The sequence below is a fragment of the Amblyomma maculatum genome, chromosome 2 (assembly GCF_055883805.1).
Source record: "Amblyomma maculatum isolate TAMU_Amacu chromosome 2, ASM5588380v1, whole genome shotgun sequence".
In the NCBI taxonomy this organism is placed as follows: Eukaryota; Metazoa; Arthropoda; class Arachnida; order Ixodida; family Ixodidae; genus Amblyomma; species Amblyomma maculatum.
In genome coordinates, this window is record NC_139345.1 from 223,458,798 (window position 1) to 223,485,002 (window position 26,205).

General features: G+C 46.6%; 1 protein-coding gene and 1 long non-coding RNA gene across 6 annotated transcripts in view; both read left to right on the forward strand.

Annotated features, from left to right (window-relative positions):
• The window catches only part of LOC146201362 (uncharacterized), a 408,702-nt gene that overhangs the window by 149,931 nt on the left and 232,566 nt on the right, over positions 1 to 26,205 (forward strand). The gene's annotated exons all lie outside the window — the stretch shown is intronic.
• LOC146201370 (heparan-sulfate 6-O-sulfotransferase 1-like) overlaps positions 1 to 26,205 on the forward strand; it is a 119,301-nt gene that overhangs the window by 24,247 nt on the left and 68,849 nt on the right. For all 5 annotated transcript variants that reach the window (XM_084595795.1, XM_084595796.1, XM_084595797.1 and 2 more), the window contains exon 2: positions 180 to 357. In XM_084595795.1, the coding sequence (XP_084451921.1) occupies positions 180 to 357 (178 nt within the window). The remainder of the gene's footprint in view (positions 1 to 179; positions 358 to 26,205) is intronic.

The window sequence follows — 26,205 nt, forward strand, 5'->3', positions numbered from 1 at the left end:
ATTTTTGACCCAGAGGAATTGTGTGGTGGTTACTCTCAAAACTCAGTCTCAGTTGTACCTGACAGTAGTTGCAAAACTCCTAAACGCGGTTGTGACTGAAAAAGGGAAGGGTGGGCTGATAGTATGAAGAAACTTGCACCCATCTTGCACGACCAGTGACTGACTTGAATGTTGTGCAGGTACTTTTATGTGACGCTGCTGCGTGAGCCTGTGGCTCGGTTCCTGAGTGAGTTCCGGCATGTTCAGCGTGGGGCCACTTGGAGGGGTTCGCGCCACCTGTGCGGAGGCCGTGCTCCAACAGCTGAGGAACTGCCGCCTTGTTTCAATGGCTCAGACTGGCGAGACGTCACCTTCCAGGTGTGCTAGCACATGTGTTGGGGCATCTTTACAGGTCCCCTTCAGATCTGTAGCACTGAAAAGCAGGTAGAGAGGTTTGCAGGTTTTGTCTGTGTGCATGTTGTCAGGCTAGTTGGTTCTACATAGTGTAGAAATTAGCACAGATAATTGGACAGACACAGAAGCGACATATACAATGATTGACAAGCACTTATCAACCAGCAATGGAAAAACAGGAGAGGTGGGCCCTTTCTTATGCAGGTTTTATCTGTATACATGTTGTCAGGCTGGTTGATTCTGCATAGTATAGAAGTTAGCACAGGTAATTGGACAAAGACACGGAAGAGACATATACAATGATTGACAAGCACTTATCAACTAGCAATGGCAACACAGGTTAGGTGGGCCCTTTCTTTTGCAGGTTTTATCTGTATACATGTTGTCAGGCTGGTTGATTCTGCATAGTATAGAAGTCACCACAGATAATTGGACAAAGACACAGAAGAGACATATACAGTGATTGACAAGCACTTAGCAACCAGCAATGGCAACACAGGAGAGGTGGGCCCTTTCTTTTGCAGGTTTTGTCTGTATACATGTTGTCAGGCTGGTTGATTCTGCATAGTATAGAAGTTAGCACAGATAATTAGACAAAGACACAGAAGAGACATATACAGTGATTGACAAGCACTTATCAACCAGCAATGGCAACACAGGAGAGGTGGGCCCTTTCTTTTGCAGGTTTTGTCTGTATACATGTTGTCAGGCTGGTTGATTCTGCATAGTATAGAAGTTAGCACAGATAATTAGACAAAGACACAGAAGAGACATATACAGTGATTGACAAGCACTTATCAACCAGCAATGGCAACACAGGAGAGGTGGGCCCTTTCTTTTGCAGGTTTTGTCTGTATACATGTTGTCAGGCTGGTTGATTCTGCATAGTATAGAAGTTAGCACAGATAATTAGACAAAGACACAGAAGAGACATATACAGTGATTGACAAGCACTTATCAACCAGCAATGGCAACACAGGAGAGGTGGGCCCTTTCTTTTGCAGGTTTTGTCTGTATACATGTTGTCAGGCTGGTTGATTCTGCATAGTATAGAAGTTAGCACAGATAATTAGACAAAGACACAGAAGAGACATATACAGTGATTGACAAGCACTTATCAACCAGCAATGGCAACACAGGAGAGGTGGGCCCTTTCTTTTGCAGGTTTTGTCTGCATACATGTTGTCAGGCTGGTTGATTCTGCATAGTATAGAAGTTAGCACTGATAATCAGACACATACGACGATTGGCAAGCACTTGTCAGTTATATGTGTTTTTTGTATGTACCCCACCTGGGTGGTGCAATGGTTAGGTTGCTCGACTACTGTGCCCAAGGATGCGGGATCAAATCCCGGCCTCGGCGGCCGCTTTTTGCTGGGGCAAAAAGCAAGGCACCCATGTTCTTTGTGATGCCAGTGCACATTAAAGAGCTCCACGTCGTCGAAATTTACAGTCTTTCTCTGCGACATCTCTCATAGCCTGAGTCGCTTTTAGGATGTTAAACCCCACTAACCAAACCATCTTTTCTATGACTTGCTAAGTTCTGTGATAAGTTCTCCACAGCATGCTTGTCCATGTCCTGTGCAGATATGGTATGCCTCTCTTCTATTTCTAATCATAATCACCTGGTTGTCATTTGCTGCTCCCATGCTACTAGAACCCTTCTCATTAGCCCCGACGTTTCAGTCCTGTAAGTGAGTGCCGGTAAGGTGCAACTGTTGCAGCTAAGCCCCTTTATTAAGGACGTGCACTGGGAAGCAGTTCTCGTCTCTTATATGAGAGGTTCCTTATAAGCAGGGTACCGTATTCAGTTTTTCAAACCAAACCTTATTTTGATATGTTTTTATTTATTTTATTTGACCGTCGACGACCGGTTTTTCGGACTCTCAACGGACCATGAAAATGTCCGAGAAATCGGGCAGTCCGAAAAAACAAATGTGCACCAAAAAAGCTCAATTTATTGCCTATTACAGTCGAACCCGGATATATCGAACTCGAAGGGGATCGCGAAATAGTTCGATATATCGATAATTCGATATACAGAAATCGGCTTGTGACGGCACTTATGATGCGAAAAAAACGATACTGAATTTGTCGCGTAATCAACCCACTCGCATAATATACCCACCCTCCACTTTTGCACCCGAGAATTTGAAAAAAAAAAAGAAAAGCGTTAAGGCCAGCTCGCTCACATGCGAGCGATTGAGCGATATCAGCGACGATGTGGCAGCGACAGAGCGAAAATTTTCGAACTTGGAACTGCGTCCCTCTCGCCGCTCGAGCCACCGCGGCAGCTCAAAACAAGGTTTCTATGTCGCCGCAGCAGAAATCAGAAATAGCGAGCGTATTCGCTTGCATGTCGATAGTGCGCGTCACTCCGTTTCGGTGCTCTCATCCACAGCTCATTTCTTGGCAGCGTGCCAAGATGCTGCGCAGGGATAACGTCAGGGCACGTTTATCTTTTGATAGCTCCTGTGGTGACGGCGAGCGAACTTGGCAGAGTGCCCGTGATGGCTTGATTGCACAAGCCTGGTTCGATTTATCACGCCGCGCTTGGAACGGGCATCATGATCGCAGCAGCTAACCGTGTGCTTTCTTTGATTCATACATGCAAGGATAAACAACTCCCGCCAAAAAAAAAAAGCCCTGCCGCTTCTTAACGTCCGCAGCCGCCATGTCTTACGCTACGCCGCGCGTACAGCACACCGATAAAAATGAATGACTCTCGCAAAAAAAAAAAAAAGAGAGAGAGAGAGCACGTCAGCCGCCGCGCAGGGGGTTCGCAACACACGCTAAAGCGTCGGATGTGTGTCTGAAAACGGGCTGAGCTGGCTTGGCGCATGCGTAGCGCGTGCTGAAGGAAAGAAATATCTCGGCAAAAGAATGGGCACACCCACGCACATGGCTTGCAAACGTCATGTGCTGGCGCGCGGGAAACGATAACTGCAGATGCGCGCGCCTTTGGGGAATGGGCGCAGCGCTGCCCACAGCAGCCGTCGCCGAACTGTTCCATCATTCCTTCCGCGCGTGGCTTGAAAACGTCACGCGGCAAACGGCCAAGGGTGATGCAGTCGTCCTTGGGGAAGGCGCACTTTCGAGTGCGTGGTGCGAAGTTCGATATATCGAACGAACGGTGAAACTGAGTTTGATATATGACGCGGCTTTCCTATACTTTTACATGGGATTTTCAAGGGGATATTCCGCGAGTTCGATATAACCAAAATTCGATATATCCGGGTTCGATATAACCGGGTTCGACTGTATTCACTTTGAGGCCGGAAAAAGTCATGAATGCTTTTCCGCACCACGCTCCGCTTCCGTGCTAACAGGTCCACCTGAATTTCGCTTGCATCAGCCAAAGCCACCTAGACTACTCAAGGCCTCTCCGCTTGCTGCGTGACGTCACGCTAGTTGCCCGTCCGCCGCTGGACTCCGCTCGCGGCTGGGAGGGTTCGCTGGTAGTGTTCGGCGCATTATTTTACTATTCGAGTTACAATGGTTGTAGCAATGTAGCAATGAACATAAATGGGCGACTAAGGAATGGATTTTTAGCAACGTGTATAGTTTCTCTGTATATTTTCTGCATTAATTTATAATTTGTGCTTTCTTTCGTAGCCCTCGCGATACACTTCCTATTGCAGCTAAGTACTTCGTTTTTATAGTTTCATGTTAAAACTTGTGACAAACCATTACACAGCTATAGTTACTGCTCTTGAGTTCATTGCAGATCACAATAACACAAGCATGCATTATTTATTAGGTAGCATATAGCACAAGAATATATGAGATCAATGTACATATGTATTTTGCTGCTTTTTAAGGAGGCGTATGTTATTTTCTTTTGCCAATTTCTAAAGTGGATGCCTTGCTCAATATCAAAATATACAAAACTCATGAAGCCTTACAAAACATGCATGAAGCCATAATGAAGATTATATTGATCGGTGCTTTGCATTAAAATATTTCAATTCTTTAATTTTTCCGAATTCATGGCAGCTGCCTTCCGAAAAACTTACTTTTCGTTTCCAGTGACTGTCGAAAACTTGGTGTCGTAAACATATACTAGCTTGCATTGCCATTCTTGAAACGAATATAGTGAATTTTCGCGTTTTTCTTCCTCGCTTACCTCTGCAGGAATCGTTAAGGGCTTCCTGGATGGTGTCATTTTCCCGACGCACCCTGTTTCTGGCTGGGGACTTGCAAACGAAGGTGTAGAAGAAATGTACGATGACTAATTGGGGAACTTTGAAGACACTGCGACCTTTTGAATTCGAACACAATCGCGCTTGAGCGATATGGTTCTTCCCATTTGTTTATTAGGATATGATAGCTTGGTGATGAAGACTTGCTCATGGAAATTGAGTGCGGATGCCGGCATGACGACACTTCATTGTAATATCATCCTCTGAAGCCGCTATCCAACAAGTTTTTATTGTGTGTTGGGTTTTATGTTGCGTGCCAAAAATAAATCTATCGAAAGTAGTTAAATGTTATTTAGTTACCTTGGAATGTATAGGGTTCTAGTAAAATCCTTGCGAGGAACTTCTCTCATCCAAGTTATTCTGTGAGCTACATTGTTCGAAAAACCGAAAGCTCTTTTGGGTCCCCGTCGTAATCTAGGCTCACAGTATAGTCCCATGTCGTGGCGGTTGCAAAATGCACGTGCTTTTCTTCAGCACCACGTTTCTTATGGTATCAACGCGCACAATTGAGCCAAGGGAAAACAGTTTGAAGTCCTGAAGCTCGAAAACCTAGACGTCAGAAAAGAGAAATGCCAGCACGTTCGCTGCTAATCTAACCATAGGGAGATAGAGCGGAAAGATCCACCTATACTGCCTCCCAGGTGCGATTCACCTGCAAGCTTCGCCTCCCCCTGCGCTTCACAGAACTCCTACTATCGTTCGCGGTCGGGCAACTAGTGTGACGTAGGCCCCCGTGGAGAGGAGGAGCGCGCAGGCTTTGTCTAGTCTAGGTGGCTTTGCATCAGCTCAGCTTGCATCGGCTGCGCTGCTGCAGGTGAGTCATCGTCGTCCTCGCTCTCAGACTCCACAAGCACTTGGCGAATAATTCCTGTATCTACGAGCCCAGAGCACAGTTCCAACTGGTGGTCCACGTCTGTGAGCTTTGAAAATGAGACGGCCGATGGAATTTCGACACCAGCAGTGCGAAGGTCGTGAATGAACTGCTCACTGCCTGACAGCTGCTCGACGACGCTCTCCTCGTCCAAAGCAGCCGACTCGTCATTCAGCACAAATCCCGCGTCGCAGGGTGCAGCGTTGTGGGTGCTACAGACTTCCACGTATCGGCGAGGGTACTAAGTGCTCCAAGCAAATCGACAGAGTAGGTTTTCCCACTGTCGAGACACACCACAACCACCAACCACTGAATCACAACACAGACTCCGTTGAGTGCCTTCTAGCAGTCACGTTGCACAAAAAAAGAGACAATCTTATAAAATCCGGAAACAGAACTGAAGCCGATTCAATAAAATGCGAGCCACAGTAGTGACAGAACGTAGTTCTCGCATCAGCATGACCACGGCTAGGCCTACACGGCAAACACAGAGGAACAGGCAGTAGAAGCGATCACGCTAAAAGAAAAAAAAAAAAAAAAAGCACTCCGGCAGCGACGTTGTCCCGGAAACGGAAGCTGCTAGGCAAATATTATAGCCTCGATCCAGCGTGCTTAGCTAAGGAGCGACTCGCAAGGCCGGTACCGGTTTCGAGGCTATCGAAGGAAAAAGTAAACAAACAAGATGGCGGCGACACCGCTCAAAATGTGTGGCAGTTGGCCCGGCTGACACTTGGAATGTCCGAAAAATCGAATAGTCCTCCTTAGAATGTCCGAAATTTTAAGCAGCGTAATACATTGACTTTATAAGGTATGTCCTGGGGCCGGGAAAAAGTCCGAATAATCAAGCATGTCCGAAAAAGTGGGTGTCTAAAAAATCGGTACTCGACTGTATTTATACAGGTACTCTAAAGACCAGCAGGGCATTACTAGTGGCGGGAAGGGGGGGGGGGGGGGGGGGGATAAGCATATAAAGAAAAAAGGTTACATAACATGCACATGGGTTCATGTCATACATAATACAATTACAGGAAAAACAATGAAAGAACACAGTGTGATTTATAAAAGTAGCTCAGAATTGTACATTTTGGTCATGGTGAAGTATGCCAAAAACAAAAATATGGTAAAGCATTCCGCTCCTCTATAGCCAAAGCCATTGGGGAATTCTGATACTTGTTTGTGCAAGCAAAAACTGTTTTAATTACGAGATATGTGATGTGCTGCTCTGATATGCCTGCTTGTGAAAGATCAATTGTTGTAATAGAGGGAGTGGAACAACGATAGGCGAAATGATTTTCGACGTATATCGAGGTCCAGAAGATTTAAGGTCTGCTTTATTGCAGAGACGCTCTGGTGCAGGGAGTATGACTGTAGAATAAAGCGGGCTGCCTTATTTTGCACAGATTCTATAGAGTAGGGTAATGTACAGTTGTGAGCAAAAGTGGTATACAACACTCAGGCAGTGACAGAGCTCGGGAAAACTGTGCCGAAATGCTATCTAACGACGGCGTAAGAGAAAGCGACGTCAACACTTGTATGTGCATAAAATGGGGCACCGCCACTATTGTCTCGATCTTAGATAGCTGTTGCTAGATAAAGTTGGGATGCAGTTTTCTCGAGCTCTGCCACCGGCTGAGTGTTGTATACCACTTTTGCTCACGACTGTACCTTGGTGAGGATGCCATACTACCGAACAATAATCTGAAGATGCCCGAATTAGAGATGTGTAGGCCTGTAGCTTGGTATCATGGTTAGCTAAAGATAGACTACGTTTGAGAAGGCCTAATTTTTTCAAAGATTTGCTAGTAATATATTTTATGTGGCTATGCCAATTGAGGTCTGGGGAAATAACAAAACCTAAATATTTGAAAGTTGATGAGTGCTCAAATTACACTGTTATTTATAATGTAGTGGTTTACTGGAGTTTTCCAAAGTGCAGAGAAAGTCATCTGTTTGGTTTTATCGGTGTTCATTTCCATCTACCAAACACTGCACCAATCTTTAGCCTATCTAGATCTGTTTGCAAGGCAACAACATCGTTAGGATTTCCCTATAAATGATACAATCATCAGCAAAACGATGTATGGAGGAGCTAATGTCTGTCGCGATGCCTATAATATAAGTTAAGAACAAAAGTGGGCCTAAAACAGATCCTTGCGGTACACCTGATTTAACATGTTTAGATTCAGATATGATGTTATTCGCAGATACAGAATGTTGCCTGTTAGCTAAAAATTCTTCTATGATCAAGTTGCAAGTTATGTACCTTTTTGAGGAGGCACTTGTGGGCTAGCTGATGAAAGGCTTTAGAAAAGTCAATAAAAATTGCATCAGTGAACAAGGCGCTGTGGATTGGAGACGGATTCAAATAATTGGGTTTAACATGAATGCCGAATGCCATGCTGATTTTCAAGTAGCAGGTCATTTGTATTTAAGTGTTCCATGCTGTGGATAAATATTATATGTTCCAGTAGTTTGCAGCACACTGATGTCAGAGAAATGGGTCGATAGTTGTTAGGATCAGTAATATCCCCAGACTTGGATATCAGTTTACTGTTTGCCAGTCGTCTGAAATGCAGCTCAGAGATTGCTGGGATGCTCTACCGCTGAATCGTGAGATACAAAAACACCAGACCAACATGACACGACTTCACACTACAAGAATTCTTTTGTAATACTTTTCGCTTTTCTTACTCTCCACGAGTTGTCCGGGAATGGAATTTGATAAATCCCTGCTATTACTGCCCAGTCTACAATCAGAAAATTTGCCAATGCTCGGGAAGAAACAGAGTGACCGAAACTTGTTGCTTACAATCAACACCTGTGAAGAACCGCTGTGGAAACTGATGTAAAATACCATGTATTGTAACTGTCGTGTTTTATGTATGTTTGGCTCCTGTATGTTGTCTGGCCTGCATTGTACCATGTTCCCACTCATGTAATGATCCCAATCGTCATTGACAGTATTCTGAAATAAATAAATAAATAAAATTGATAACAGTAATGCTGACATGTGAAAGGTTAGCTTCAGAAGTTTAGTACTTATGCCATCAGGACAGGGGCTAGAGTTTTATGGAAGCCTATCAATCGCACGAAGAACCCCATTTGTTGTTACAGTAAAACCCCGTTAATACGTAATTGGTGGGGACGCGGCAAAAGTATGTACTATATGGCAGTACAGCTTAACCAATTACAAGAAATTTGCCATTACTCACCCTCCAAAAGTGAAGAAAAAACCAGGCACTGTAAATTTCACGTGAATACACGTACGTGCACTTTATTCCTGTCCTGCCGACTAGAAGTCGGTCATTTTCAGCTGCCGCCGTGGCGGTCGCGTGGCGACAACAGCCGTCTCAAAATCAGCGAGACCGCGAGCAAGCTTGTCCATAAGGCCCATCTTCTCAGCAAACACTCTCATAACAGTTAATGCCTGAGCGGCTTCCGTCACAGTAGGGCCTGAATTGGCTCTTTTCAAGTAATCGCCGCTGTCCTCATTCTCGATATCCTCATCGCTTTGAGGAGGGGCAACAGCGGCAACAATTTCGCTCTCCAACCAGTCTAGAGACGTTGCAACCTTGCCGTCCGGAACATTTCAAAGTCCACAGTCTCAGCACCGCCCTGTCACTCTAACACTTCCGCTAGTAGGGTGTCACAGTCATCGGTGCCGTTGCTGACCTCGGCATCACTTGAGCGCACAATGAATTTCGCCCTCGCGAAGCATTTCTTCACTGTCAGCGGATGAACCTGCTGCCACGAGAATGCTAGGAGGTGCACCGCGCCTAGCAGACTGATTAAGTACACCTTCTTATTTCCATTGCATTCTACGCAGGAGATTCTTCCTATAGGGATGCTTCACTGAACGAATGGGCACATGGGCAGGTTGGGATAACTGTGATGGTTACTGGGATAGGGCTGCCAACAATGTCAAAGCCGCCGCCGATTCCTGGACTGCCTATTGACAAGGACATCACCGCGGCGAACAGCATTCGTTGGAACATGGTCAAAATAACCGCTTGCTTTCTCTAGAATACTTTCTAGTACACTATAGTTGTATCACCGGTAGTCCGTACGTTCATAACGCTTTTTGGAAAGGTGAGTATGTTTTGCGTCGCAGCATGGCGTCAGCCGAACTGCAAAAAAAAGTGCGTATTAACAGGTAGGCACTTCACGAGCCACTACGCCTTAAGCGGTCAACCAATACATGGGTTTCAATAGCGGCTCAGCCGGGGAACCATCACAACTACGTTTTAACCGCAACTATTTGGTAAGTGGGTACATATTAACGAGGTTTCACTGTATAGTGATAGGATTACAATGATAAGCAATGAATGAATCAGGAAGCTGAATGTACCTGGGGATAGGTGACTCGTCTGTAAATACTTTCCTGAAATGATTATTTAAATGTTCCACGCAAGCTTCTACGGGGACCAAAATTTCATTTACATCTTTTAGCATCGCTAACTCGCTTGTTTCTTGGGGTTTGTTTTTAACAGGTTTGAAAGCGTATGATTGAAAAAGTAATTCTTTGTTTCTTTTATGCTTTTTTCTGCAACAGCTGACCTTATACCTTTGCCAATCACGGGTTGTGTTTGCCTGAGTAGCCTTTCTATATGCCCTATTCTTTCTGTACAGATGCTTCTTGATTTCCTTCGTGAACCATGGAGCATCAACTCTTGTCTTGATTTGAAGTTTTGGTACGCAGGTTTCTTCAGTTTTGTTCAGCTTGTCGCAAAGCATTGACCAGTTGCGTCCTTCGAAATTATGATGGAATGCGGTTTCGAAGTTAGCCTGCATTTGGCGCATTTTCTCTTGGTCCACTCTGGCGTAGTTCAAGATATATTTTTTTATTAGTGGCTGTTTTATTGTGAACCTGTATGGGGTGTAAACAGTGTACAAAGCTATGGTCGCTTACATCTTCCAACATGGGCACTTCTGTATCATGAGGTTTATTAGTAAGAATGAGATCCAAGATATGTTTCCCATATGTTGGCTCATGCACCAGCTGAGTAAGATTGAACAAGTCAAGAGCACTGTGAAAGTTGTCTGCAGTGAGACCGGCTTCCCTGGGAAGCACCAAATGATGTACGCCAGTCAATGGCAGGATAGTTAAAATCTCCTCCTAAAATAAGGATGCTGTTTGAGAATTTATTAGAGATGCACTCAATGGCCCAGTGAAAAGAATCAGCAAAATTAGGCCCGCCGTCTGGCGGCCGATAGCAAGCACCGATTACGTAAGTGATACCACTAAACCATAACGTCACAAACAGTAGTGCAAGGGGCGCGTCAGGAGGAAACAGAGGCGGCTGATAGTCTCTTCTTACCACGATCATGATGCCTCCTCCACGCAAAGTGAGTCTGTCTTTACTAAAAATTGAAGTGGCTTGGGAACGATAGTTCACTATTTGCTACGTCTCCTGTCAGCCAGGTTTCCGTGCCTAGGACAATATTGCCACGTGCCTCACGGAACCGAGAAAGAAGAGAACGAAACAGTGCAGTGTGTGGAACTGATCGGTTCAGTGTTCGCTGTCTTGTACTCGTTACATTTTCTGGTGGAGCAGCCAGGTACGATTTCCCTTCTTGCTGAGTTCAGCCCCTCAAGGGCAGCTGATAGCCACCACGGATCTGACACCGGTGCATCGCAGTTGCAGCCGCCGCCTTCGAGGTCAGTCGCCAGAGTTCGGGCCTCTTTCCTGCACGCCTGTGGCCAACATGCATAGATCCAATACGAACATTGCGGCTAACGGAGAGTCTTCACCCCAGTTTGCCGTCCTCCAGTCTCGAACGCCACCATCCTTCCATGGCGAGCTTTATGAGGACGCTGAAGACGGCTGGACCAATTCGAACGCATCGCCAATTACAACGGCTGGAATGAGCAAAGGAAGCTCTATAATGTGTACTTTGCCCTCCAAGATTCAGCGCGGACGTGGTTCGTGAACCACGAAACGACACTATCAACATGGGACTTCTGTCATCGCCAGCTGTTGGCGACCTACACCGGCAACGACCGAAGAGAGCGTGCGGAGTCGGTGCTGCAATCTCGCATCAAAGCCCCTGACGAGAGTATTGGAATGTACTACGAGGACATGATCCGCCTTTTTAGGCGGGCTGATCCAAATATTTCAGAGGAGAAGAAAGTGCGCCACCTAATGCGCGGGGTGAAACAAGAACTGTTTGCTGGGCTTGTGCGCAATCCACCTGGCACGGCATCAGATTTTCTAACGGAGGCCACCGCGATAGAACAAACACTTCGACACAGGGCTCAGCACTTTAACCGTAACGTGTCCGCTATGTCACCAGTCGTCTGTAGTTCCGGCTTCAACGGTTCTGATGATGCCTTAAGGGAGCTTATTCGATCTGTGGTCAGAGAAGAGCTGAGACACATTCAGCTACAGGATCTAACGTCTTCGTCGAGGCTTCCATCACTCGCAGAGGTCGTTCGCGAAGAAGTTAGGCGAGCCGTCCCGGAACCGTCTGCCTGGTGTGCAGCCACCGCCACCAAGTGTGCTAACGTACGCATCCGTGCTTCAGCAGCATAACCTCTGTGATCCTCCAAGAGAGAACCCCACTGTGCCTCATCCAAACCAGCACCATATTGGGTACGACTCTCCCAGAGCCAGAGTGAATACCCCTACTCTTGATCCAAGCCCACGCCATCCTCGTCTAGCCGAGGCACGGTTTTGGAGGACTGACGTCTGGTGTGCCCCTGACAATCGGCCCCTTTGTTACCACTGTGGTGAGGCCGGTCACATGTTAAGGTTCTGTCCGTACCGCCGTGTCGAACTTCGTGGCTTCCATCCACGTGCACAATGTCCTCGGAGTGGTGAACGACCACCCGAAATCGAGGAGTACCTGTCGACGTATACGAATCCTCCAGACGTCCCACAATACGGGTCCCGCATCATTACCTCTTCCCGTTATCATTCTCCAAGTCCACGGCCCTCTACATATCGCACTGGCCGCTCGCCGAGCCCCCGCTCCCAGAGCCATCGGGAAAACTAGGAACAGCGACCTGCAGAGGTGAGGCCGCTGACGAGCGAAGTGCTGAACATCCTCCATCAAGTTTAGTACAAGATAACGGCTATCAGACGGCGTCACGTAACGATGAACCTGAGTGCGCAGTTTCGGACATACCGGTTTCTATCGACGATTTTCTCATTACAGCTTTAGTTGATACAGGGGCAGGCCTCAATTATGAGCAGTGGGTTAGCCAGGAAATTGAAGAAAGTTTTAACCGAGTGGACTAGGCCTCAGATCCGCACTGCAGGGGGACACCTTATTACCCTGGCTGGAAGATACGTTGCGAGAGTTGCTATTGACGGATTTATTTATGTTTGCAACTTCGTTGTTCTTACCCACTGTTCGCGAGACGTCATACTCTGCTTGGACTTCTTACAGGCTAATGGTGCGATAATTAATTTGCAAGAATCACGAGTGACGTTTTCGCCGAGCCAAGCCATTGCGAGATCTAGTGTCGACGGTTCATCAACGCCCGCCTTACGTATTACAGCTGCTGACGTTACGGTCCTGCCACGGTGCAGCATTATGGTCTTGGTAGAAAGCGACTCAGTATGCGACCGAGACATACTGGCAGAGACGAACGTGGGCCTGCTTCTTGAGAAAGGGATCTGCGCTGCAAGGGGACTTGTTCGCTTGCGGGACGGTTGTGCGAAGCTCTGGATTACGAATTTCGGGACCGAGTTTCAGCACATTGCAAAAGAAACGGCCATCGCATATGTTGCCGACTTTATTAAGCCAGCGAACATCTGTACTCTGGCGCCGCCGTCGCCAGCCAGATGTAATGCACCTGACATTCTATCAACTGTGAACATTAATCCCAATCTGTCGGTGATTGAGTGGCGGCGACTCCTAGACTTCTTTCAGGAATTTGCTGGATGCTTTGCAATGTCTTCGAAAGTTGGGCGTACCCCAGTAGCCAAACACCGCATTATGGTTGACGTGGAGACCAAGCCGATTTCTCAACACCCATACCGAGTGTCGTCAACGGAGCGAGAGGCTGTTAGAAGCCAGATACAGGAAATGCTTACTGACGACATGGTGCAGCCGTCTACTTGCCCCTGGGCTTCGCCTGTAGTGCTGGTGAAGAAAAAAGATAACACCTTGCGTTTCTGCGTCGATTATCATAAGTTAAATCAGGTAATGAAACGGGACGTATACCCGCTCCCACGTATCGATGACGTATTAGACCGGTTACGCAGTGCCAAATATTTCTCGTCGCTTGACCTCAAGAATGGCTACTTTCAGATAGAAGTGGACGAAAGGGACAGAGAGAAGCGTCACCCCCGACGGCCTTTATGAATTTAAAGTGCTTCCTTTCGGTCTCTGTTTTGCGCCAGCAACCTTCCAGCGAATGATGGATACCATTCTCTCTGGACTGAAGTGGCAAGCGTGCCTAGTGTATCTCGACGATGTTGTCATTTTCGCGGCTAGTTTTGAGGAGCACCTTGACCGGCTGCGAATGGTACTACAGGCGCTGCGTTCAGCCCAACTGATGATAAAACCACAGAAATGCCATTTCGGATTCCAGGAGCTCCGCTTTCTTGGCCATGTTATTAGTTCTGAGGGCGTGAAACCAGATCCCGACAAGACTGCTGCTGTGAAAAATTTTCCGTACCCAACCGACAAGAAGTCCGTTAGAAGGTTTTGGGGGCTTTGTGCCTATAGGCGTTTCGTAGAGAATTTTTCAGTGATTGCCGAGCCTCTTACGCGTCTTACCCGAGACAATGTTCCTTTTGCGTGGCAAGACGATCAAGAGGATGCTTTCAACGAGTTGCGCCGGGGACTGCAGGCCGCCCCGATACTTGCCCATTTTGACGAAAACGCTGCTACGGGTATTCATACCAATGCCAGTAATTTTGGACTCAGTGCCGTTCTGATTCAGTGGCAAAATGGAACTGAGAAAGTTATCGCTTACGCAAGTTGCTCTCTCTCAAAAGCAAAGAAAAACTACTCAACCACGGAAAAGGATTGTCTCGCGGTAGTTTGGGTCATAACTAAGTTCCGACCCTATATTTACGGCCAACCTTTTAGGGCTGTGAGCGACCACCATTCGTTATGCTGGCTAGCCAACCTCAAAGACCCCTCTTGACGACTTGCAAGGTGGAGCCTCCGTCTCCAAGAGTACGACATTACGGTTGTATACAAGTGCGGCCGTAAGCACAACAACGCCAATTGCTTGTCGCGTGCACCAGTTGATACTGCCCCTCCCGACAGCGAAGACAACGACTTCTCGTTTCTTGCTGTAGTCACGACCACCGACATGGCCCAGCGTCAACGGGCTAACCTCGGTTTACGCCCGCTTATTGAGCACCTCGAAGGCCTTGATGTAGCTGTCCCACGTGCTTTCGCACTGGGTTTATCCTCCTACAGCATTCGCAATCGCATCCTATATAAGAGAAACTTTCAGCACAACAAGGAAACTTTTCTTCTCGTTGTGCCGTCCGACCTCTGGCCAGAAATCTTGCACGCTTGCCACGATGAGCCTTTGGCTGGTCATTTAGGAGTCATGCGAACATTAGCACGCATTCGACAAGAGTACTATTGGCCTAAGTTGCTGCCTTCAGTCCAGCACTACGTGAGAACATGCCGAGATTGCTAGCGGCGAAAGACACCTCCGCTGAAGCCTGCAGGGCTCCTTCAGCCGATACCTCCGCCAACAGCCCCTTTCCAGCAAGTGGGTATGGATCTTCTGGGCCCTTTCCCAACGTCCACATCAGGGCACAGATGGATTGTAGTGGCGACGGACTACTTAACGCGATATGCCGAGACACAGGCACTTTCCCGTGCAACTGCTGCAGAAGTAGCCCAGTTTTTTCTTAAGACCATCGTACTGCACCACGGTGCCCCATCGGTTATTATTACTGACCGCGGTACAGCCTTTACGGCTGAACTAATGCAGGCTCTCTTCAGTCTTACCCGCACAAGTCATCGTAGGACTACTGCTTACCATCCACAAACAAGCGGACTGACTGAACGCCTCAATAGAACATTTGCAGACATGATTTCTATGTACGTCGATGTTGAGCATCGCACGTGGGATGAAGTCCTTCCGTATGCAACTTTTGCATACAATACGGCTGAACAGGAGACAACCCGCCTTGCGCCATTCCAGCTAGTCTACGTCGCCCCGTCACAACAAGGTTGGATGCTATGCTACCCATAAGTCACGGCAACGATGCCACCAACGCCTATGCGGACGTCGACATATTTCTGCAGCGGGCCGAAGAAGCGCGCCAGCTCGCACGGTGCCATATTCAACATCAACAACACCGCGATGCCAGTTGGTACAACCTCCGACACCAAGACGTTCACTACCAGCCTGGCGACCTTGTATGGGTGTGGACACCAGTGCGCCGTCGAGGACTCTCCGAGAAGCTACTTCGCCGTTACTTTGGGCCATATGAGGTCATTCGACGTCTTAGTAACGTGACCTACGAAGTTGTTCCTCGGGGTCAACAGCCCTCACGGCGGTGCTCAAGTGCTGAAACTGTTCATGTAGCGTGAATGAAACCGTATTATGAGAGGCAGTGATCTTCTGCGCGTATGCAGTGTTCCCTGCTTCTCCTGTGTGCATATAGCTTGAGGATACTCCCAGCGTCGAGTCGCCGCTTTCGAAGAGGGGGGGGTAATGCCGGGTGCCTCGCGGAACCGAGAAAGAAGAGAACGAAACAGTGCAGTGTGTGGAACTGATCGGTCGAGTGTTCGCTGCCTTGTTTTCGTTACAATATCAGCTGCACACGTGTGCATCATTGCTTTTGTCACATCAAGTTTGGGAAGTAGGCTATAAGGATAGATACTTTGCATGCAGCTTTTTGTTTGTGTTCATGACAACCTGCTTGTCACATCGACGTGCTGTTATGCGTAGAAACTAGCTCGGAAATCAGTATAACCTGACCAGTCACAGCGGCGTGACGGTACAAATTGCCACGAAATTTGAGCTTATTGAAGTGGACGGCATAGCGCTCATTTTCAATTTTGTTGCTTTTAGTGAAGTCTCACAGCTTTTTACGCTCCAACTGAACTTGCGGGGAATATGGAGGAAGACCTCCAGCCATACTTTGGGCGACACATCTTTACTTGTGGGCATTGCACAGGACTTCATTTTTTGCTTTAAAGTTTGAAAATTTGATAATGATTGGGCGGTGGGTGTCAGCTTGTTTCCCTATATGGTGTGCACGTTCAATTTCGCCCATGTCGACTTCAAGGTGAGATGAGAGCACGTCTCAAATAACTCACTCTGTTTCCGTATAGTCTTCCTTATCAAGTTCCGGTATACCTGTGACAAGCACGCCCCGCCTTAGTCAATTATTTAAATCATCAACAACGTTAGTCAGTTTTCTGTGCATTCGCGATAATAAGCACTTAACATCTTCAACAGTACTGCTGACAGGGCAAACACCATTATTAATTTTTTGGTACACTACTCGCGCTTCTTTCGATGACACTAACCCTGTCCCTCATGTCTTTAATGTCCTCCCTTATTCATTCATTCATTCATTTATTGTACCCTTAAAGGCCTTTTTGGGGCATTACATAAGGGGAGGGGGGGGGGGTGGGGAGAACACTTCAAATACAATGAGAAGAGAATGACGCAGTGTTACCACAATAAAATACATCACACTACAATAAAAAAAAAAGATGAAATACAGTATGAAATGGTTACGATGCAGTTCTAATCAATACATAGTAATATTATAGTAATATCATCAAATACATACTTCTAATCAATACATCGGCTAAAGGGGGCAGGAGTAACAAGAAAAATAAACTGGTACAAGTCAAAGCACTGGGTTGATCTTTCATTTTCTGTAATGTTCAATTAGTGCGTCTCAAAATTTAGTAGCGTCATGCTTATTTACAATATAGTCTGGCAGCTGGTTCCAATATTCTATTGCTGTAGGTCGAAATGGTTTATTGAAGGCTGTTGTAGAACACTCAAGGATAAAGAGGCGACCTGATGTTCTGATGGGAGGTAGAAGTAGTCACGGAGGTCAGGAAAGTTGTAATATAATTTATGAAAGAGGCAGAGTCGTGAGACTTTTCAACGGTTTGCAAGTGGTAAAAGGTTGAGTGTTGATTTAATCCTGGTGACACTGTAGTTTCTATCATAATTTGAGGTGACATAACATGCTGTGCAGTTCTGAATAGCTTATAGGGTGTTAACTAAGTACGCTTGTTGAGGGTTCCATATAGAAGATAGGTGCAGCGGTGGCGCAGTGGTAGAACATCCGCCTCGCATGCAAAAGGACCGGGGTTCAAATCCCCGTGCCACGCAATTTTCCACCGGATGAAAAAAAAAAAAAAACCGCGTGTCGATGGAATTGCATACACAGGTTTGGGGTGCGACCTGATTCCGGTGATCACCTCCGGCAACGCACTCCCTCACCAGAACAGGAGTTGGCCACCCTGGTGCAGTAATTGGCCACAACCTCCTATGATAAGCTCCATAAAACCCCGGCCCTCAGTCACCAGCGGCTGCGGAACAACTGACCACGGCAGCGGTCAGACCTGTGACGCAGCAGGGGGTGCTAAGAAAGCCTGGCTCCGCTGGACAGGCCGCCAATGGAAACTGACCCTGGCAACGTTTAATGCTAGAACCTTAGCTAGTGAAGCTAGTTTAGCAGTGCTGTTAGAGGAACTACAGGGCATGAAATGGGATGTCATAGGGCTTAGTGAGGTTAGGAGGCCGAATGAGGCATATACTGTACTGAAGGATGGGCATGTACTGTGTTATCGAGGTTTACCAGAGAGGCGACAACTAGGAGTAGGTTTCCTTGTCAATAAGTATATAGCGGGTAATATAGATGAATTCTATAGTATTAATGAGAGGGTTGCAGGCATCGTGATTAGGCTTAATAAGCGGTATAAACTGAAGGTTGTACAGGCATATGCACCTACATGTAGCTATGATGACCAGGCAGTTGAAAGCTTCTATGAAGATGTAGAATCGGCAATGCGAAAAGTAAAGACGCAGTATACTGTACTAATGGGCGACTTCAATGCCAAGGTAGGGAAAAAACAGGCAGGAGACAAGGCAGTAGGTGACTATGGCATTGGTTCTAGGAATAGCAGAGGGGAGTTACTAGTTGAGTTTGCAGAGCGCAATAACTTACGAATCATGAATACCTTCTTCAGCAAACGGAAGAACTGGAAATGGACATGGAAAAGCCCTAACGGAGAGACTAAAAATGAAATCGACTTCATAATGTGTTCAACCCCCGCCATTGTGCAGGATGTAGAGGTAATCGGGAAAGTGCGATGCAGTGACCACAGGATGGTGAGGTCCCGAATTAGCCTGAATCTGAAGAAGGAACGCAATAGATTAGTAAGAAAGAAACCCATCAACGAATTAGCGGTGAGGGGGAGGGCAGAAGAGTTCAGGATCTCGCTGCAGAATAGGTATTCAGCTCTAACTGAGGATAGCAACATTACCCTAGAGGCAAGGAACAATAATTTCAGAGATATCATTACTGATTGCGCGGTAGAAGTAGGCGGTAGGATAGTTAGAGAGGATGCCGGTAAGCTGTCTAAGGAGACGAAAGATTTTATTAAGAAGCGCCAGAATATGAAAGCTTCCAATCCAACAGACCAGATCGAATTGGCCGAGATATCAAAGCTAATCAATAAGCTCAAAGTGGCCGATATAAGGAAGTATAACATAGAGAAAATTGAGCATGCTGTAAAGAACGGGGGAAGCCTCAAAGCGGTAAAGAAGAAAGTGGGCAAAGGCAAAAACCAGATGTATGCGATCAAGGACAAGGTGGGCAACGTCATCACGAATATGGACAAGATAGTCAAAGTAGCCGAGGAGTTCTATACAGGTCTCTACAGTAGCCAAAGTAGTCAGGACCGTAATGAGATTAGCGGTAGGGAAAAACAGTCAGACGTTCCACCAGTGACGAAGAACGAGGTCAAGAAAGCACTAGAAACTATGAAAAGGGGGAAATCAGCTGGAGAGGATCAGATAACTACAGATTTGCTGAAGGACGGGGGGGATATCGTGCTAGAAAAATTGGCCACCTTGTATACGCAGTGCCTGGTGTCATCGACGGTACCGGAATCATGGAAGAATGCAAACATTATCCTCATTCACAAGAAAGGGGACTCTAAGGACCTTACAAATTACAGACCAATCAGCTTACTGTCTGTTACGTATAAGGTATTTACTAAGGTAATTGCTAATAGAATCAGGACAACCTTAGACTGCAATCAAGCAGGGTTTCGGAAACGGTACTCTACTATCGATCATATATATACCATCAATCAGGTGATAGAGAAATGCTCGGAATATAACCAGCCCTTATACATAGCCTCCATTGATTACGAAAAACCATTTGACTCAGTTGAAACCTCGGCAGTGATGCAGACATTGCGAAATCAGGGGGTAGACGAGCCGTACGTGAAAGTGCTGGAAGATATATATAGTGGCTGCACAGCAACCATAGTTCTGCATAAAGAAAGTAACAAAATCCCCATAAAGAAAGGTGTTAGGCAAGGAGACACAATCTCCCCAGTACTACTCAAAGCTTGCTTAGAGGAAGTATTCAGAGACTTGGAATGGGAGCAGTTAGGGATAAGGGTAGATGGAGAATCTCAGAAATCTGCGATTTTCTGATGACATTGCCTTGCTAAGTAACTCGGGGGATGAACTGCAAATAATGATTGATGACTTAGACAGGAAAAGTAGAGAGGTAGGCTTAAAAATCAATATGCAGAAGACTAAGGTAATGTTCAACAGCCTCGGGAAGGAACAGCAGTTTACGTTAGGTAGCGAAGTATTGGAAGTAGTAAGCGAATATGGCTACTTAGGACAGGTAGTAACCGCAGATCCGGACCATGAAAAGGAAATAACAAGAAGTAATAAGATTGGGATGGAGCGCATTTGGCAAGCACTCGCAGATTATGACTGGCAGCTTACCAGTATCCCTCAAGAGGAAAGTATACAACAGTTGCACCTTACCTGTACTCACCTATGGGGCTGAAACGTGGAGGCTAACCAAGAGAGTTCTACTTAAGTTGAGGACAACTGAGAGGACTATGGAGCGAAAAATGGTAGGAGTAACATTAAGAGATAGGAAGCGTGCAGAGTGGGTCAGAGAAATAACTCAAGTTACTGACATTCTAGTGGAAATTAAGAAGAAATGGACTTGGGAAGGACATGCAGTGCGGAGAGGATAACCGATGGTCGCTTAGGGTAACAAACTGGATTCCAAGGGAAGGAAAGCGTAGCAGGGGGCGGCAGAAAGTTAGGTGGGCGGATGAGATTAAGAAGTTTGCAGGGGTCAAGTGGATGCAGCTCTGAATACTTCCTCTAAACAAGCTGTGAATAGTACTGGGGAGATTGTGTCTCCTTGCCTGACTCCTTTCTTTATGGGAATTTTGTTACTTTCTTTATGCAGAACTATGGTTGCTGTGCAGCCACTATATATACCTTCCAGCACTTTCACGTACGGCTCGTCTACCCCCTGATTTCGCAATGACTGCATCACTGCCGAGGTTTCAACTGAGTCAAATGCTTTTTCGTAATCAATGAATGCTATGTATAAGGGCTGGTTATATTCCGAGCATTTTTCTATCACCTGATTGATGGTATGGATATGATCGATAGTAGAGTACCGTTTCCGAAACCCTGCTTGGTCCTTTGCTTGATTGCAGTCTAAGGCGGTCCTGATTCTATTAGTGATTACCTTAGTAAATACCTTATACGTAACAGACAGTAAGCTGATTGGTCTGTAATTTTTAAGGTCCTTAGAGTCCCCTTTCTTGTGAATGAGGATAATGTTTGCATTCTTCCATGGTTCCGGTACCGTCGATGACACCAGGCACTGCGTATACAGGGTGGCCAGTTTTTCTAGCACGATATCCCCCCCGTCCTTCAGCAAATCCGTAGTTATCTGATCCTCTCCAGCTGATTTCCCCCTTTTCATAGTTTCTAGTGCTTTCTCGACCTCGTCCTTCGTCACTGGAGGAACGTCTGACTGTTTTTCCCTACCGCCAATCTCATTACGGTCCTGACTACTTTGGCTACTGTAGAGATCTGTATAGAACTCCTCGGCTACTTTGACTATCTTGTCCATATTAGTGATGACGTTGCCCGCCTTGTCCCTTATTGCATACATCTGGTTTTTGCCTATGCCCAATTTCTTCTTTACCGCTTTAAGGCTTCCCCCGTTCTTTACAGCATGCTCTATTTTCTCCATGTTATACTTCCTTATATCGGCCACCTTGCGCTTATTGATTAGCTTTGATATCTCGGCCAATTCGATCTGGTCTGTTGGATTGGAAGCTTTCATACTCTGGCGTTTCTTATCAAATCTTTCGTCTCCTTAGACAGCTTACCGGTATCCTCTCTAACTATCCTACCGCCTACTTCTACCGTGCACTCAGTAATGATATCTCTGAAATTATTGTTCCTTGCCTCTAGGGTAATGTTGCTATCCTCAGTTAGAGCTGAATACCTATTCTGCAGCGCGATCTTGAACTCTTCTGCCCTCCCCCTCACCGCTAATTCGTTGATGGGTTTCTTTCTTACTAATCTATTGCGTTCCTTCTTCAGATTCAGGCTAATTCGGGACCTCACCATCCTGTGGTCACTGCATCGCACTTTCCCGATTACCTCTACATCCTGCACAATGGCGGGGGTTGAACACATTATGAAGTCGATTTCATTTTTAGTCTCTTCGTTAGGGCTTTTCCATGTCCATTTCCAGTTCTTCCGTTTGCTGAAGAAGGTATTCATGATTCGTAAGTTATTGTGCTCTGCAAGCTCAACTAGTAACTCCCCCCTGCTATTCCTAGAACCAATGCCATAGTCACCTACTGCCTTGTCTCCTGCCTGTTTTTTCCCTACCTCATTGAAGTCGCCCATTAGTACAGTATACTGCGTCTTTACTTTTTGCATTGCCGATTTTACATCTTCATAGAAGCTTTCAACTGCCTGGTCATCATAGCTACATGTAGGTGCATATGCCTGTACAACCTTCAGTTTATACCGCTTATTAAGCCTAATCACGATGCCTGCAACCCTCTCATTAATACTATAGAATTCATCTATATTACCCGCTATATACTTATTGACAAGGAAACCTACTCCTAGTTGTCGCCTCTCTGGTAAACCTCGATAACACAGTACATTCCCATCCTTCAGTACAGTATATGCCTCATTCGGCCTCCTAACCTCACTAAGCCCTATGACATCCCATTTCATGCCCTGTAGTTCCTCTAACAGCACTGCTAAACTAGCTTCACTAGCTAGGGTTCTAGCATTAAATGTTGCCAGGGTCAGTTTCCATTGGCGGCCTGTCCAGCGGAGCCAGGCTTTCTTAGCACCCCCTGCTGCGTCACAGGTCTGACCGCCGCCGTGGTCAGTTGTTCCGCAGCCGCTGGTGACTGAGGGCCGGGGTTTTATGGAGCTTATCATAGGAGGTTGTGGCCAATTACTGCACCAGGGTGGCCAACTCCTGTTCTGGTGAGGGAGTGCGTTGCCGGAGGTGATCACCGGAATCAGGTCGCACCCCAAACCTGTGTATGCAATTCCATCGACACGCGGTTTTTGTTTTTTTTTCATCCGGTGGAAAATTGCGTGACACGGGGATTTGAACCCCGGTCCTTTTGCATGCGAGGCGGAGGTTCTACCACTGCGCCACCGCTGCACCTATCTTCTATATGGAACCCTCAACAAGCGTACTTAGTTAACACCCTATAAGCTATTCAGAACTGCACAGCACGTTATGTCACCTCAAATTATGATAGAAACTACAGTGTCACCAGGATTAAATCAACACTCAACCTTTTACCACTTGCAAACCGTTGAAAAGTCTCACGACTCTGCCTCTTTCATAAATTATATTACAATTTTCCTGACCTCCGTGACTACTTCTACCTCCCATCAGAACATCAGGTCGCCTCTTTATCCTTGAGTGTTCTACAACAGCCTTCAATAAACCATTTCGACCTACAGCAATAGAATATTGGAACCAGCTGCCAGACTATATTGTAAATAAGCATGACGCTACTAAATTTTGAGACGCACTAATTGAACATTACAGAAAATGAAAGATCAACCCAGTGCTTTGACTTGTACCAGTTTATTTTTCTTGTTACTCCTGCCCCCTTTAGCCTATGTATTGATTAGAAGTATGTATTTGATGATATTACTATAATATTACTATGTATTGATTAGAACTGCATCGTAACCATTTCATACTGTATTTAATCTTTTTTTTATTGTAGTGTGATGTATTTTATTGTGGTAACACTGCGTCATTCTCTTCTCATTGTATTTGAACTGTTCTCCCCCCCCCCCTACCCTTATGTAATGCCCCAAAAAGGCCTTTAAGGGTACAATAAATGAATGAATGAATAAGGGAGGACATTAAAGACATGAGGGACAGGGTTAGTGTCATCGAAAGAAGCGCGAGTAGTGTACCAAAAAATTAATAATGGTGTTTGCCCTGTCAGCAGTACTGTTGAAGATGTTAAGTGCTCATTATCGCGAATGCACAGAAAACTGACTAACGTCGTTGATGATTTAAATAATTGACTAAGGCGGGACGTGCTTGTCACAGGTATACCGGAACTTGATAAGGAAGACTATACGGAAACAGAGTGAGTTATTTGAGACGTGCTCTCATCTCACCTTGAAGTCGACATGGGCGAAATTGAACGTGCACACCATATAGGGAAACAAGCTGACACCCACCGCCCAATCATTATCAAATTTTCAAACTTTAAAGCAAAAAATGAAGTCCTGTGCAATGCCCACAAGTAAAGATGTGTCGCCCAAAGTATGGCTGGAGGTCTTCCTCCAGACGTATTGTAGTAGGGCTTGAGTCGGTTCACATGAACTGTTTCGCATCCACGGCGACGCAAGTCCACAGAGGGCGTAAAAGACAAAACTACGTAGTTGACAGGAGATGTTTTTTGAAGGACTCGGTATGGACCGTGATATATGAGCAAGAAGCTTCTTTGAATTGTGGTAGGAACCCACAGCCACACCAGGGAGTTGGGTGCATATGAAGGCGCCTCGCCAGTGTCACGATGGTGTTTTTGTTGCCACTTATTTTCCTTTGTAAGCGAACGAGCGAGCTGACGGCATTCTTCTGCGTACTGGGCGGCGTCCGAGAGTGGCGTCGATTCAGAAGCATCAGGGCGGTAGGGAAAAAGCGCGTCCATTGTGCAGGTTGGCTCGCGCCCGTATAGAAGGAAGAGAATCCAGTGGTAGTCTGTATCGCAGTGTTGTACGCGTAGGTTACGAAGGGAAAAACCTGGTCCCAGTTGGAATGAGTGTCGTTGACGTACATGGCCAGCATGTCACTCAGAGTACGATTGAAACATTCTGTCAGGCCATTCGTCTGAGGGTGGTAAGAAGTAGCGGTGCGATGAATGATGCGGCATTCTTTCAGTAGGGCCTCAAGAGCGTCGGACAAGAAAACGCGTCTGCGGTCACTGAGCAGTTCCTGCGGAGTCCCGTGGCGAAGAATCAAGTTGTGGAGAAGGAACAAAGCAACGTCTCTTGCTGTGGCAGAGGGTAACGGTGGTGTTTCAGTGTAACGAGTAAGATGGTCTACTGCCACAATAATCCACCGGTTTCCAGCGGGAGTAGTAGGAAGAGGGCCATAGAGATCTATGCCAACGTGGTCAAACGGACGAGCAGGACAGGGTAACGGCTGCAACGAAACAGGGGACGTCTGAGGAGTTTTTCGGCGTTGACAAGATTCGCAAGTGCGCACGAAATGTCGCACAAAGCGGTACATTCCACACCAGTAAAATCGCAGACGTAGGTGCGTGTAGGTTTTCAATACGCCACCGTGAGCACATTGTGGGTCACCATGGTACGCAGCACAAATGTCGGCATGGAGATGACGCGGGATGGCTAGAAGCCACTTCCGTCCATCCAGCAAATAATTGCAGCCATAGAGAAGACCGTCACGAATGGAGAAGTGATGGGCTTGCCGGACGAGCGCTTTGGATGAATGACCAGGAGTAGGACTTGAGAAAAAATCCAAAAGTGCATTGATCCAGGGGTCATTCCGTTGCTCGCTAGCCGTGTTGATAGTGGCAAGGGTCGACAAATCGTAAGCACAGACGTGGTCAGACGAGGTATCACTAGGCAATGGCGAGCGGGAAAGAGCATCCGCGTCCGTATGCTTCAGACCTGATCGATAAATGACATGGATGTCATACTCCTGGAGGCGGAGAGCCCAGCGAGCAAGGCGACCGGATGGGTCTTTCAGAGAGGCCAGCCAGCACAAAGCGTGGGGATCGGTCACAACATAAAACGGTCGGCCATACACATAGGGACGAAATTTTCCGATGGCCCAAATAATGGCCGAACATTCCCTTTCTGTGACTGAATAATTGGACTCTGCTTTCATCAATGTTTGGCTGGCGTATGCCACAACATACTCGTTGTAACCAGGCTTACGTTGTGTAAGGATGGCACCAAGCCCGATACCGCTGGCATCAGTGTGGATCTCCTTAGGCGCAGTCGGATCAAAGTGGCGTAGGATGGGAGGCGAAACCAAAAGGCGGCGTAAAGTGTCGAAGGCTTTATCGCAGGCTGGAGTCCAGGCGGAAAGGTCGGAGCTGCTGGCAAGAAGCTGGGTCAGAGGAGCAATGATAGAGGCGAAGTTCAAGATGAAGCGTCGAAAGTAGGAGCAGACATGCGACATGCAGGACATGCTTTAGGCGGAGAAGGTGAGAAGAAAAGTCGGTAGAGAAAAC